The 14,194-nt window shown below is 59.5% G+C and overlaps 1 protein-coding gene across 8 annotated transcripts in view; it reads right to left on the reverse strand.

Annotated features, from left to right (window-relative positions):
• The window catches only part of Dot1l (DOT1 like histone lysine methyltransferase), a 59,993-nt gene that overhangs the window by 5,808 nt on the left and 39,991 nt on the right, over positions 1 to 14,194 (reverse strand). For 6 of the 8 annotated variants that reach the window (XR_013091081.1, XM_076852223.1, XM_076852225.1 and 3 more), the window contains 14 exons: positions 13,412 to 13,555; positions 12,992 to 13,226; positions 12,414 to 12,527; positions 11,650 to 11,741; positions 11,394 to 11,495; positions 10,853 to 10,990; positions 10,153 to 10,278; positions 8,304 to 8,788; positions 8,061 to 8,196; positions 7,192 to 7,341; positions 6,156 to 6,282; positions 3,712 to 4,289; positions 3,075 to 3,280; positions 442 to 506 (listed from right to left, as the gene is read on the reverse strand). Coding sequence is in view for 7 of the 8 variants with exons in the window: in XM_076852223.1 (XP_076708338.1) it covers positions 442 to 506; positions 3,075 to 3,280; positions 3,712 to 4,289; positions 6,156 to 6,282; positions 7,192 to 7,341; positions 8,061 to 8,196; positions 8,304 to 8,788; positions 10,153 to 10,278; positions 10,853 to 10,990; positions 11,394 to 11,495; positions 11,650 to 11,741; positions 12,414 to 12,527; positions 12,992 to 13,226; positions 13,412 to 13,555 (2,698 nt within the window). In the remaining variant the exon portion in view is untranslated. The remainder of the gene's footprint in view (positions 1 to 441; positions 507 to 3,074; positions 3,281 to 3,711; positions 4,290 to 6,155; positions 6,283 to 7,191; positions 7,342 to 8,060; positions 8,197 to 8,303; positions 8,789 to 10,152; positions 10,279 to 10,852; positions 10,991 to 11,393; positions 11,496 to 11,649; positions 11,742 to 12,413; positions 12,528 to 12,991; positions 13,227 to 13,411; positions 13,556 to 14,194) is intronic. The other 2 variants (XM_076852224.1, XM_076852222.1) reach the window with 1 other exon arrangement.

The raw sequence follows: 14,194 nt of genomic DNA on the forward strand, positions 1-14,194 counted from the left end.
GAGGCAGGAGGGACAGGTGAGGGGAGTGAGGAGTAGCAAGAGGAAGCCCTGGAGAGTCAGACCACATGGCCTCAGAATAGAGCCCTGCACTGTGTCCTGGGCACTCAGGTCCAATCACCCCAAAGGGAGGGGAGGGCTGTGCAGGTGGAAGGAATGGAGGTCGGAGCCCATGACTGGGGCTCTTGGGGGTGGGGGGCAGGCTGGCCAAGAAACTAGCTGGTCTGACTCACACTGGCAATGAGGTGAGTGTCCCCAAGGGCACAAGGCAGGCCCACAAGACGTACTACAGCCCAGGGTGGCTCCCAAGCAGGGGTCTACAGGGGAGCAGCTGGATGCAGGGTGACCATGAGTGGTAAGGCCACATGCCTGGGAGGGACAGGCCCTGACCACGAGCCTGAGCCTCAGGCTGGGAACAAGCAGCAGGAAGCATTTGCCACTCACCGTTTTCCAAGGTTTTGGGGGGAGATTTACTTTCTAAGGAGATTGTTGCAATTTTTCTCTCAATTCTGTTAAGGGAAAAAAACAGCATTAACATGTGACATCCGAGGGTATGTACAGGACTGCTAACACCAAACCGCTTGGGGAGGTTGGAAAGTGACGGACACAAAGCCTGTTGCCAGGCCCTGCATGGGGAACCCTCAAACATAGCTGGGGCCAGGTCCAGCAGGAAGTAGGGCCTAACACCCCCACAACACACACAGGGCCTCAGACTCTGCTGGGTCCCAACAGGTGAGTGAAATGCGAGTCCCAACTCAGAGGAAGCACACGGCTCGAGGAGCCTGGCACTGCACTGCCACCTTCACCACTTCAGCAGCACCCAACTCGGAAGATCTTGAAACCATTCGGGCAGCTGCTCCCAACACCCATGGGGAAGGCTCAGGGGCAAAGCCTTCACCATGGGAGGAGCAGAATCCAAGGGATGCAGATCTCTCGCACCACAGCACCCGGGGCGGCATGGCCTCTGAGAAGGACACCACCAGGCTGTGCACACACCAGTCACCAGAGGAGGGTGTGGCCAGCACACACGGCCATGGAGAAGCTGCCTGTGTGAAGGATGCTCACTCCACACAAGGCAACGGGGTGGGCGGACTACCAAACGCAGGTCCAAAGGCACACATGGAGCCATGAACGTGAGTGGAAGGCCCAGATCAGAGAATGGCAAGTTCAAAACCAGCCTGGGGGGCTGGGGATGTGGCTCAAGCGGTAGCGCGCTCGCCTGGCATGCGTGCGGCCCGGGTTCGATCCTCAGGACCACATACAAACAAAGATGTTGTATCTGCCAATAACTAAAAACTAAATATTAAAAAAAATTCTCTCTCTGTCTCTCCTCTCTCTTTTTAAAAAAAAAAACAAAACACACCAGCCTGGGCGGGGGAGGAGCAACCTGGGTCCATTGCCTAGTACCCAGGGAAAATCAAAGCGAAAAAACAGGCTGGGTGCTGAGGCGCGGGCCTGTGATCCCAGGGCTGGGGAGGCTGAGGCAGGTGGACTGCAAGCTGGAGACCAGCCTCAGCAACTTAGCAAGGTCCTAACCAACTTAGAGAGACCCTGTCTCAAAAAAAAGGGACTGCGGATGTGGTTCAGGGTTAAGGGTCCCTAGGTTCAATTCAATTACTGGCACCAAAATACATACATAAGATTAAAAACAGCCTCACCATAGAGCCCAGTAATTCTACTGCAAGGGACAAGGTAAACTGAAAACCCATTTACAAACAAAAAGCCGTGCTCACGGCAAGATTCACAACATCCAAAGGTGGTGACAGCCCAAGTATCCACTGATTAATAAATAGACGCACTCAACTGTCACACCCACCCAAAGTGCCCAGTGCCCCTGGCCGCGAGCAGGAGCAAGGCGGCAGCTGCAGTGTGGATGGACCCGAGGACCTGGTGCTCAGTGGGAATCCGACACAGAAGGCCACAGCGTGTGTGACCCTGTGACAGGAGATGACCAGGACAGGAGTCTAAAGATGGCATGTGGATCTGTGGGTGCAGGGCTAGGGAGGGACGGGGACCTGCTCAAAGCAATGTGCTTCCTTCTGGGGCGATGGAATGTTCTGGACCAGATGGAGAGGCTCGCAGAGCCCTGTGAGTGGACTCAAGACCCCTGAGCTGCAGTTTGTAAGTGGGAGAACCATGTGAGAACCACATCTCAAGACGCTGCCGCTCAGAAGGAGACACACCTCCGCACAGCTGGCCAGGCGGACCACAGGCACTGAAGGCGCTCAGACTTCAATTTTGTTTTGAAATATTTTTTTAGTTGTTGAAGGAACTTCATTTTTATTTCTTTATATGCGGTGCTGAGAATCAAGCCCAGTGCCTCACACATGCTAGGCAAGCCTTCTACAACTGAGCCACAGCCCAGCCCTAGCCCCTGAAACTTCATTTTTCATTTAAAAAAGTTTTGTTTTTTTTTTTTTCGTTTGGATAGTCACAAGACCTTTATTTTATTATTTACTTAGTTTTACAAGATGCTGAGGATGGGACCCAGTGCTTCATGCATGCTAGGAAAGCTACAGAACCCCAAGCTACACCCCAGCCCCTCACCTTTTTTTTTTTTTTAGTAGTAGCTGGACACAGGCCTTTTATTTGTATTTATTTATTTTTATGTGGTGCCGAGATGTAACCCAGGGCCTCACCCGCACTCTACCACTCAGCCACAGCCCAATGGCCCCTTCTTTTTATTATTTATTGTTTGTTTGTTTGTGGTGCTGGGGATTGAACCCAGGCCTAGTGCATGTGAGGGAAGCACTCTGCCAACTGAACCCCAGCCCCTTCATTTCAAAATTTTGAGACAGGGTCTCACTAAGGTGCTTAAGGAAGCTGGCCTCCAATTCACAGGGCTCCTTCCTCAGCCTCCCTGGGATGACAGTGTGCGCAGCCCGTGGGCAAGATGGGCCGACCCTGAGGGAGGTGGCCGGGCAGCCTTCCCCAAGGGGTCTGTCTGCTTGAGAGCATCGCCCTCTGAAGCCAAGGCTGGCCCAGGTCAGGAGGCCCCCCACTCCTAGGCAGGTGCGCCCCTCCCTGCCTGTGCAGCGTCCTTTCCCAGGGAGGCTGCTGTCCTGTCCCCCACTCACCGGGTGCTGCTGGGCTCGTCCTCAGAACCTGGCTCCTCATCAGAGGTCAGTGGGGAGTAGTGGGCCCCGTTGGTCTGGCTCAGGGGCCGCTCCTTCTTGAGCACGGGCGGCTGGTCATGGTCCTGGTAGGGGATGGGGGAACTCTTCAGTGAGTTCTCAGGGGAGGAGATGGCCGTGATCTCTAAGGGCTGATTGATGTTACTGACCTGAGGGCCAAACAGAGGCAGATGCACAGACACGCAAAAACATGGACATGTAGATCCCAAAGCAGAATACCTAACGGCTTCACAAGGTTCCTGACCAACCCAGGGTTCTGGGGACATTGGGGCACGTCCCATACCTCCTGAGGCATCTGAAGACCTGCCTGGCTATGGTTACTGTCCAGGCACCTCCCCACCTGGTGTCCTGCTTTTGCAAAACTCTGGATCCCAGAGAAGCAGACTAGGCTGCCCCTCTCACACTGCACCCAGCCTCTCTAGGACCAGCCAGAGGGGACAGGCCAAGCTTTCCTGAAGCCCTAGGGTCTGCCCCTCGGTCTCTGCCTCCTGGACACCCACCGTCCCTCCAGGGGTCTTTGGGGCAGATGCTGCCTCAAGAGCCTATGTGCACTCTGCAGTGCGGCTGCCCTGGTCCTTACCATGGAACTGAGGTTGAGGGGGGACCCTGAGGACTGTGTGAAGAGGCCAGCAACAGAAGGCAGGGCCCGGCGCTTGGGGGACACGCCTGTGCTCAGGCTTGGGGTCCCAGCTGACGTGCGCTTCCTCCGGCCACGCTTGCGGCTGTCCTGCCCGTGGCTCTGCCCACAGTCTCCGCGGGCTCCAGGGGCCAGGGGGCTGTGCTTGGTGGAAGGCGACTGCTTGGTGCTACCCCCACCAGCTGAGATGGTAAACACGATCCTCCTCTTGGCTTCACTCTCCGGGTCTGAGAAGCCCGAGTCAGAGGGCAAGTCTCCCTTGCCTACGTCAGGAGGTGGGCACTGGGTGGCACCAGCAAGCCGAGGGCTGGCAGAGAGCGGGTGGGCAGGAGAGGCGGGGCCTGGGTGTCGGGGCGGCATCAGCAGAGGGTGCTGTGGCGTGGTGCTGCGGGACCCCACAGTGGTGAAGAGGCTCCCGGAGCTGGAGGGCTCATCCAGGGTTACAGGCTCAGCTCCAGAGGCGAGTGGAGCAGGGCTGCCCACCAGAGCCCCGCTGATGGCCATGGAGCCAGCGTAGAATCCTGCCAAGGAAGGCGTGGGTTTCTCAGGAGGCGTGCCCCCAGAGAACCTAGTGTGCCCCGATCCTGGCCAAAAAGGAAGAGGGAGAGCCCCGAAAGTGGGGTTGGTCCTGGGAGCCACAGCGGCCTCCCAGCTGCGACCTGCTGACTCCAAAAGCTCTCTCTCCTGAAGGGGAGAGCTGAGTGGTCCAGGGTCTCAGAGAATAGGATGTCAGAGGACCCGCCCCGGCCGTGTCCCACCATCTCCCAGCCCCACATCGACTTTGGGACCACCCACAGCCCTAACTGCACAGCAGCAGCTGTTGGTCAGTGGGGCGGACATTCCCAAACCAGCTTGGCCTTGGTCTGTTTCCTCTCCAGACCCACAGGGGACCCTCCCTCCCGCCTGTCCGAGCAGTTGTGGCCTCAGGCCTCCACTGAGACACCTCAGCAGGCCCTTGCCACAGGGGGCCCAGCTGGTTAAATGTTCCCCTGAAAGCAAGAGTGCTCTGTTGCCCTCAGCCACAAACACGGTACGGGAAAAGCCTGTGTGCCAGTCCATTCGCTCCTGGTCAGAGGCAACGCTGGGCTCAGAGCCTCAGGCCACTTCTGGACCATGTGCGGGACATACTTCTGGGACCTCCCAGGGACAGTAGGGCCATGTCTCTGGTTCTGCCAGGGAGTCAGGACAGGAAGCAAGTGGTGGCAGCATAGTGCTCAGGCCAGAGACACATTCTGGGCACAAACTACCAGCAGAGGCCTTAGGGGAGATCCCTACCACCACTACTGCACCCGCGTTCCCACACACTGCTGAGCGAGAGGCAGTGCCTGCTCACCAGATCCTGGGGTGTGACCAGGAATGGGGACAGGAGCCTGGGGAAACCTGGGGAGCCCCTGACAGGTCCACGCGCAGCTGCCCCACACCACGAGGACAGACAGAATGGATGGCAGTAAGGAACTGGGAGGTCAGAATACGTGTGGTGTGCTCTACTGACTCCAGGGACCAGGGGCTTCTCTGGTAACTGGAAAGGCGTGGGGCCTGTCCACAGCCAGCACGCAGCCCCACTCACCCGGGTCCCTTCGTGGAACCCCTACCTAAAGCTTCTAAGGGCCACCAAAACTACCTCACAGAACAAACGCTCGTCCAGCTGGAAAACCGCCCTGGGCAGCGGGTGCTGATGCAGAGTGTCTCTGTTAGCACTGGACTGTGGACTAGAGCAAGAGGACATGGAGCGGGGGCATGGAGGCCTGTCAAAGAGCGGCCTATGGGGATGTGGGCATGGCCTCTGCACCTGCAGGTCAGGCTTGGCTGGGACGGCCTCACTCAGGCACTTACAGAGCTGTGGCTGCTCTCCAGCTGGGACAGCTGTGGCAGAAGCCAGACAAGTGAAGCTCTCTGCCCCGCACAGGAAAGCAGCAGAGCCCCGTTTCATCACAAGAGCCATGGCTGGAGCAAGCCCTTCTGAGGTAAAAGCAGACCCCACATGACACCTAGGGCAACTTTCTAAGCCAGACTCCATATCCTGGGCCTGGAAACCCCAACCTTCAAGCTGGCAAATGACCAGGGCAATACCTTGCTGGATGGGGGACCTACTGCACAATGTCTCAGAGCACCTCTCAGTGCTCAGCAACCCAGGCTCAAGGTCAGAGCTGCATACTGTGGTGGCCACAGCCAAGACTGCACTGCTGGGAGGTGTAGGGCCGTGGGGTCAGGAGAGGCAGCAGCTAGCAAGGCCCTGGACCCACAGTCCCCACTGAGATCCCATCCACCCCAGAGCCCCAGGACCCTCCTGCATAATAGGCCGCAGCAGTGGTGGAGGCCTGAGTACACGGGTCCCAGGGAGGAGGTAGTGGTTGCCAGTCCCAGGAACGGCCCCCCAAAGGGGTTACCTGTGGGTGCCAGAGAGAGGCCCCTGCCTCCTGCACTACTCCCAGCGGCATGGGCGTTAGCACCATTCTGCTTCTCCAGGGTAGATGAAGAGTCTCGGGGCTGCGGCACAGGGCTGGGGGTGCTCCTCTGTGAGAGAGACCACAGCACGTCAGCAGGCCGAGCAGGACAAAGAAGGGGTGGCAGAGGGGGTTCGAGGCCCTAGCCAGGAACTGGGCTAGGAGGACTGTAGGCCAAATGAAGACCAGGGGAGAGAAGACTGTGGACATCCAAAAACCCAGGAACTACGCGTGTGGGTGAGCCACGCACACATCACGAGCAGTTAAGAGACCAGGTGGAGCTGCCACAGGTCCACCCATGAGAGATGAGGGGCTGCCACTCAGGCAGGGCACTGCTCGGGAGCAGCAGGAGACAGGCCTCGGGTGCGGGACCCGGGTTCTCCTGATCGGTAAGGCTCTCCTCCCTCTGCTCACTCAGGCCACCTTCCACCAAGCCCAACAACAGGTAAAAGAGCAGGCACTGCACCATTAAATCTGCACTCTGAATGCCCTTTCTCTGGAGTCGGATGCTTAAAATTTTTTAGCATACGAATTTGTTGATTTTTATATTTTGGGTAGTGGGGATGGAACCCAGAGGCACTGAACCACTGAGCCACATCCCTATTTCTTTGAGACAGGGTCTTGCTAAGTTGCTGAGGCTGGTCTGCAACTTGTGATCCTCTTGCCTCAGCCTTCTGAGTAGCTGGGTCACCAGAGTGCACCACCATGCCTGGCAATGGGGCGTAATCTAACAAAAAAGGATACCCCATAAAAACAAATAAGAGGGCTGGGGTGATGGCTCAGTGGTGGAGTGCTTGTCTCGCATGCGTGAGGCACTGGGTTCGATCCTCAGCACCACATTAAAAAAATAAATAAATAAAGGTATTCTGCCCCCCATCCACCAAAAAAAAAAAAAAAACGAGAATCCCGAACCCCTCTTGGCCACACGTGGTCCCCAAAACCCCAGCCCAACCCCAGCCCCAGCCCCAGCCCTGCTTACCACCCTCTCGGCGCGGCTGGGCAGCACCACACTGGCCAGGGGAATGCTGACCGGGAGCTTGTTTGGCTGCACAGTGCTGAGCGGGATGCTGATGGGCAGGCTGGTGATGGTCTCCCCATGGCTGCCATAGGCTCGCTCCTTCCCACTCTGCTGACAAGCGCCAGACTGTCACCACTGGCCCAGCCAGGCTCAGCAGACCCCAACCCAGGAGCACAGCCTTCAGTACACCACCCCCACTCCCCTGCAAGGGACAAGTAGCATCCATCTCTAGCTGGCAGCCCCCACAGTCAACTCTCTTCCACGGTGACGGCACCTCTCAGGCCCATTGGGCTTATAGATGCATAGCCTATTCCCTCGTCAGTGCAGTCCCAGCCTCCTGGACATCCCAGAGGCCCACTCACTCGGAACACGTCTCCAGACCACTCAGCCTGCTTCACTGTTGGCTCCCTGATCACTGCCTGCAGGGCATCCTCCCCCACCCCCTGCCCACCCCCCACCTCCTCTCCATCCCTGCAAACGTGCAAGAGGCTCCCTACCACAGAACCATGGGGCAACGGCCTCCTAAGCTGCATCCAGCACCCACCAGCGCTCCCCACCCTGGGAATAAACAGCTTCCCAAGGGAGACCCTAACGGAGCCCTGCCTGTTGCCACAATTTGCATCCTGAGGCCTGCACAGGTCAGTTACCCACATGTCCTCCAGGCAAAACTGTGTCCCATCAAGCCCAAAGTTAGAAAGGGCAACCCACTCTCCTAAACATGTCTCAGGATGGCTCTGCTGGGCACCTCCCAAAGCCCTGACAAGCCTGCTCTGCCCAGCACTCAGCCTGCAGAGCCCGAAGCCGAGGCTCCCAGGAGACCAGCACCTCACCTTCTCACTGCTCCTTTCTCCTGCTATGGGCAAGGCCCCTGGAGAAGTGGGCCGGGGGTCTTGAGGGCTCAGCTTCATGCTGCTCGAGAGGCCAGGGCTCTGGCAGGGAAGGCTGCTTTCCTTGGCGTGCTCAGCTCTGCAATGAGAAACAACAACTCAGGAGCCCCCTTGGAGCCGTAGCGGACCAAGCCCGGCAAACCCCAGAACTCTTCCTGTGGCTGCGGCCCCTTCCACTGCACTTACCGCGAGTGCAGCTCACTGGCAACCATCTTGGCAGGCCCAGCGTGGTCCTGGCTCAGGTGTCTCCTGAGCACGATCTTGGCTGGGGAGAGCCTGGTGTAGTCGGGCAAGGCCACGCCCGACAGCTTCTCCAGCCGGGGGCGGCCACTGTGGCTGGGGGTGCAGGGCACAACCTCCTGGTCCAAGGGGGAGGCGAGGTACTGGGGGGTGTTCTGCTTGGAAGAAGGCCGACTCAGAGCACCACAGAGCTCATAGCTGGTGGCGTGGCCATTCATGGAGAGCTCTGGGCTCATGCTGCTCACGTGAGGCAGGGCAAGCCTGGCACAGTCCAGCTCCAAGTGCAGCCTGCTGGCCTCCGCCTCCAGCTCCCGGCCCAGGGTGCCCTTCCCGCGCAGGTGCATGGACAGCGCATCGTCAGGCGGCACGCAGGACTTGAGCTGCAGAAGCTCCTGCTGCCGCTGGCTCTTCTCCAGCTCCACAATGCTGATCTGCAGGGCAAGAGGGAGCCGTCCGACGGGATGGGAGGGCGGCCAGGCCTATCTCCCAGCCAGCCACCACCCACAGGGACCCTCCCAAGGAAGGTACAAGACGGCCACCCCGGAGCTGCCAGGATGCCATGGGCACACACAGGGTCTCGCCCTAAGGATGGGGTGGCAGATACATAACACGCAGATGTCACAGACAGAGGAGAGCACACGCCTCCAGCAGTCACAGGAAGCACAGTGGCCCACTTCTGCTAGAACAGACTTGTGAGCATAGAAACACTCAGCAATGCTGCGGAGGACGAGGCGGTTTGCTCTGTGGCCCCTCAGCCCGCTACTGATGTGCCACTGAGCACATAAGAGCCCGTCATGCTGGGAAGGGCAGAAGCCATGAGGGCCTGGCATGAAGACCTCTCCCAGGCCAGAGGCTGCGCAGGACGGTGTGGGCGGGGCCCGCCAGCTCCTTTCCCTGTTATCTTTGAGACGTTTCTCGCTGTGTCCCTCGGCTGGTCTCAAGCAACCCCACCTCGGCCCAGAGAAGCTGGGGCAATACGTGTGCCACCGTGCCCGGCTGCTCCTGTTTTACAGGACACGACAGCGAGGCTGCTGGGGACACTGATGCTCAGCAGGGCACAGTGCAGAAATGCAGCGGGCAATGTGCCCCAGAGCCTTCAAATGCCAGGAAGCCACTCGTCGGGAGTTCATGTTGAGTGTATCCCAGTGTCTCGTGAGGAGCCATCCCATGCTAAGCGCCCAGCGACAGGGACCTTTTCTGTAATCTGGAGCCTGCCCTGGAAGGTATGGCCTTCAGAGGGGTCCAGGTGCTCACTGCAAGCCCCCTCGTTTCCCTCCGCACTGCTACCTGGCAGTACTGTGTGTGCCCTGGGAGGGAAGGCCTACACACTGCCCCGCCTCCTCACGGTTTCTGAGTGGACACACCTCTCACGTCTCAGGGTATGTGCTGGGGCTTTTTGTTTGTTTTTTTTAACACATTTTAAAAATTTTATTTGTTTTTATTTTTACGTGGTGCTGAGGATCGCACCCAGTGCCTCCTCTGTGCTAGGCGAGCGCTGCCACTGAGCCCCAGCCCCAGCCCCAGCCCCCGAGCTGGTTTTGAAATAAGCAAGTTCTGTCAGGGACCACTTTGCTAGGTATTTTTATGAGGAAGTGCCCAGGAAATCAGAGGTTTGGGGTGGATCCCTGCCACCAAGGCCACGCAAGGAGCGGGAGTAAGCTGGTGCCCAGCTGTCACAGCCTGTGCACAGCAGGGGCCTGACAGGACAAGGACAGGCCCATGGTGTGAAGACGGCACCTCTGCTGCCCTCAGGGACACTCTCAAGGCTGGAAGTCGGGGGTCTCTGGGGTCTTACCTGCAGCTCCAGGCAGTGCCGCTGCTTCTCCGAGATCTGGCTCCTCAGGGCCTGCTTCTCCTTGCGCAGGTTCTCCAGGGACAGGGAGGACCAATCCAACTTCAGCTCCTCACACCGAGCCCGGAGCTGCAGCCACAGGGATAAGGAGTCTTGGCAGCAAGCCCAGCCCAGCCCAGCCCAGCCCGGCCCCAAAGGCAGGGAGACCAGGAGCGCTGCTCTCGCAGCAGGGTGCCCAGGGCATGGCCCTGCATGCCTGGAGCACGGCTCCGCGTCTGGATGCCAGTGTGGCAAGCCAGGGCCCTCACAGAGCCTGTGGTACACAAGATCACCAACCCACGAGGGGTGAGGTTAGGAGTGCCCTGTGACCTGGCAGGGGACACTCTGAGAAGCAAGGCTCCTAGAGGTCCAGTGGCATATGAGAAGTGGGGCCACAGGACCTGCCCTCAGCTCCAGAGGCCCAGGGTGGAGCATGGTCTAAGGCAGGGTCCACAGAAGGCCTGCCTGGATTGAACCGGGCCTCACAGACATCCTGACCAGGGCTGTGGGGAAGCTCAGCTCCTGGAGGACATCAGCTCTTCCATGGCTGACTAGTCAGTGACAGGCCTCTGGGCCCACGTGCCCAAGGGAGCCCCAGCAGGTCAGTCCTCACCCAGCCCACTCCAGAACACTCTGGAAGCCGCAGCCTGATGCGTGCACATACCAGCTGCAGGCTCTGGCTGCGTAGCTCGCTGTTGTCCCTCTCCAGTTGCTCGGACTGCTCCCGCAGCTGCTGGTTGTGAGCAGAGATCTCCTTCTGGGCTTGGATCAGGTCATTGTAGGTCAGGGCCTTCACACCCAGCTGGAGACACAGCAAGAGGCGCGTGGGTGCAGGAACAGCTCACCCCGGCAGACTGAGGAGCCCCCACGGCTGCCAGGGACCACAGGGGAGGGAGTGATGGGATGGATGGCAGAAAGAAGGAGCTTCTCATTTCCCTGGGGACACTAGAGGGTGGGGTGCATACTGGTGACCGCAGAGAAGACAGAGGTGAAAGGAGTGACCATCTGCAGCCCTGCCCCAGGACACAGAAGCAGCAGCCCCACGTGGCTGCAAGTGGACCGGGGCCTTCTCTCCTCCGCAAGCCATCACAAAGGCAGGCAGAGCTAGGGGAAGCTGCCCTGGACCTCACCGCGCTCCACCAAGACCCTGGTCATAACTGCTAGGATGGAGGCCCAAGGCAGCCGCATGGCCTTCAGGCCACTACCTCATCCAGTTTTTGCTGGAAGAGTCTTCTGATCTCCTCCTTCTGGGCCTGGCAGTGGCCAAAGAGCTGCTGTGCGGTGCCCAGCAACTGGGCGTTCCTCTCCTGTGGGTAGGGGAGAGACGGGAAGAGAGCTCAAGGACCCACTGGGAAGGCCAATGCCATGCGGTGACAGTGGGGCCAGCACGGGAGCGACAGAAACCCACCCCAGGTGCTCATAGCAGGACAGACACAGCGGGGAGGGCAGGGCCACACGCACCTTCTCCTGGTCCAGCAGCTGCTGCAGGTTGGCCTTGTACTGGGGGGTCTTTGTGTAAGCCAGGAACTGCAGGTACTGAATCTTAAACGACTCTAGGGGGACACAACACGGCTTGGAAGACAGCACACGAGGGGAGAGGGAGGGCAGGGCAGGGCAGGGCAGGGCAGGGCAGGGCAGGGCAGGGGCGGCCCTTAAGGAGCACTGGGCTTTGGCCTCAGCTCACGCCGCAGTGTACACTGCACTTCTGGGTGGGGCTTGGGCTGCCTGCTATGCCTAGGCTGTGCCCCGCAACCATGGCAATGCCCACTCTCCCTGTGACACATGTCGCAGCACCCACACCACAAGGGTGCCCTGTGCAGCACAGCAAGATGGCCCTGCACTCTCGTGGCACCCTCCGGGCATAGAGCCCACCTGAGAACTGTGCTGGGATTCTTCCCTGTGCAGTGACTCGGTCTCCAGGGTGGGTGTCCTGACGCTACAGAGTGCTAAGCAGCACCCTGGTCTGGTACTCCAGTCAGGACAGCCATCAGTATCTCCTGAGGTGAGTCAGCCTCAGTCACTCACACAGGCCCAACCTGAGCCTCTGCTGACCCATCCAGGAGGTCTAGCAGGGGTCTCTGGGGAACACTGGTGATGAAGAACCTCTACACCCAACCCCAAGCTGCATGGGAGCCATGACCAACAGAACCCTCGACCCGTCTTGAAAACACTGCAGTCCAGGGCAGCTGCCCCAGCCAGGCCTCCTGGGCCCCCAGCCAGCTCACCTAGCAGCTTCTGTAGCGCAGGTGGGGTGGGCGCCACCAGCAGTGGGTTGGGGGAGTGCCGCTGCACACTGGGAGGTAGCTGGTAGAACGGGCTGTGAGGTGACCGGCAGGCATCTGCAGGAGAAAGCAGCATCCAGGCGTCAGCCACTGAACCCCTGCCCTCATGCCCTGACTATCCGGGGCAGCTCTCCAGGTCTATAGAACCAAGGCTCCCTACGTTTCCTAGAAGCCAGAGGACGCACCCAACAGCACATCTCGGCAACATGGACCACCACCAGCAGTGGCCATCTGGCTGGTGGTCCACTCCTGGCCTGAACACCACCACTTTGGTCTTAGTTGTTTTGAGGGACGGAACCCAGAGCCTCACATGTGCTAGGCAGGCGCTAACCGCCAGCAAGAATGGGATGAAAAAGCACCCACATGCTACAGGGCTTCGCCCAGGGCAGGAGGGTGCTGACCGGTACCACCCCTGCTCCTCCCAGTGCCCTCAGCAGGGTGGGCAGGAGGCAGGCATTCGTTCCCCAGGACACCTGGACACTGGCTCCAGGAGGTGCCCCGGGCAGGGTTAGGCTGCTCACCCTGGGGCGAGGACGATGCTGTCCGGGACACGGTCTGGCTGTGCAGGAGATCCAGTGCAGATTGGTTCTTCTTGGGCTTGCGCTCGGGGTTTGCAGTGTTCATTTTCTTGGGACGCCCGCGCTTTCGGCCAGCCATCTTCCGCCCCTTCTTGTTCAATTTCTTCTTCCGGGCTTTGGAGGGAGATGGCTTTTTGACAGTGGTTACCCCCGCTTTTTCCTCCTCAGCACCAGAATCCTGATGGGCAAAGGCAGGAACGAAGGGTCCAGCTGATTACCAAGACGGTGCCAGGGGCTGAGGGTGAGGCGCAGGGCAGCTGCTCTCAGTAGCCCCCCCGTGGATGGCAGGCACTGCCTCCGTGGCCGAGGCAGGGGCTGAGTCCTATGGGCCTTCCCTGGGGGCCCTGTGAGAGGGCGCCTTACCCTGGGGGCCTCAGCGGGCCCAGCCGCTTTGCTCTCGGGGACCTTGGTGGGTGCGGCCGCCTTGCTCTCGGGGACCTTGGTGGGGGTGGTCGCATTGCTCTTGCTCTCTCGCTGCTGCCGACGCCGAGCTGCCTCTTGCTCCTCCTGGGAAGAAAGCGTGGGACACGTGTCCAGAAGGCACTGGCACTCAGCTCTGCTCATCGCTCCTTTCCCCGTGGCACAGGTGAGAGTGTGGGGGCAGCGCAGCCCGAGACCCAGGCTGGCACACAGGCAGCCGGTGTCCTCCGCCAATGCCCGTGAGAAGAAACCAAACACCTCAAACACGAGCCGACCAAGAGCAAGACCCAGTGCAAAGTCCGAGCCCTGCCCCTGAAGGAGAAACCCAGAGGTCCACCTGCAGGCCACTAGCTGCCCAGGCATTTGCCCCCTTGACCAAGAGGCACTGGCACTCTGCAGTCATGAGAAAACCAGCCAGCCAGCCTGGACAGCTGCACTCTCCTGAAGACCCACATCCCAGGAAGAATACTGCCCAGAGGGCCCCCGCCCACAGGGCCCAACCCAGTCCATTTAAGGACAAGGACCCCTCTGACTCTCCAGAGGGACAGAGTGGAGGGTCATGCCCCCAGCTTGATGTCCAGTGACCAGGCAGCTGAAGCCGCAGAAGCACCACTAAGTCCACTGTCCAAGCAGGACAGGCATGAGAGCAAACACAGGTCAGGCAGACCACAACAGGCGGGAAACCTACCTCTGGTCGGGGAGGGACACAGGGCAGCACAACGAGCC

Source organism: Callospermophilus lateralis, chromosome 1, assembly GCF_048772815.1.
Source record: "Callospermophilus lateralis isolate mCalLat2 chromosome 1, mCalLat2.hap1, whole genome shotgun sequence".
Classification (NCBI taxonomy): Eukaryota; Metazoa; Chordata; class Mammalia; order Rodentia; family Sciuridae; genus Callospermophilus; species Callospermophilus lateralis.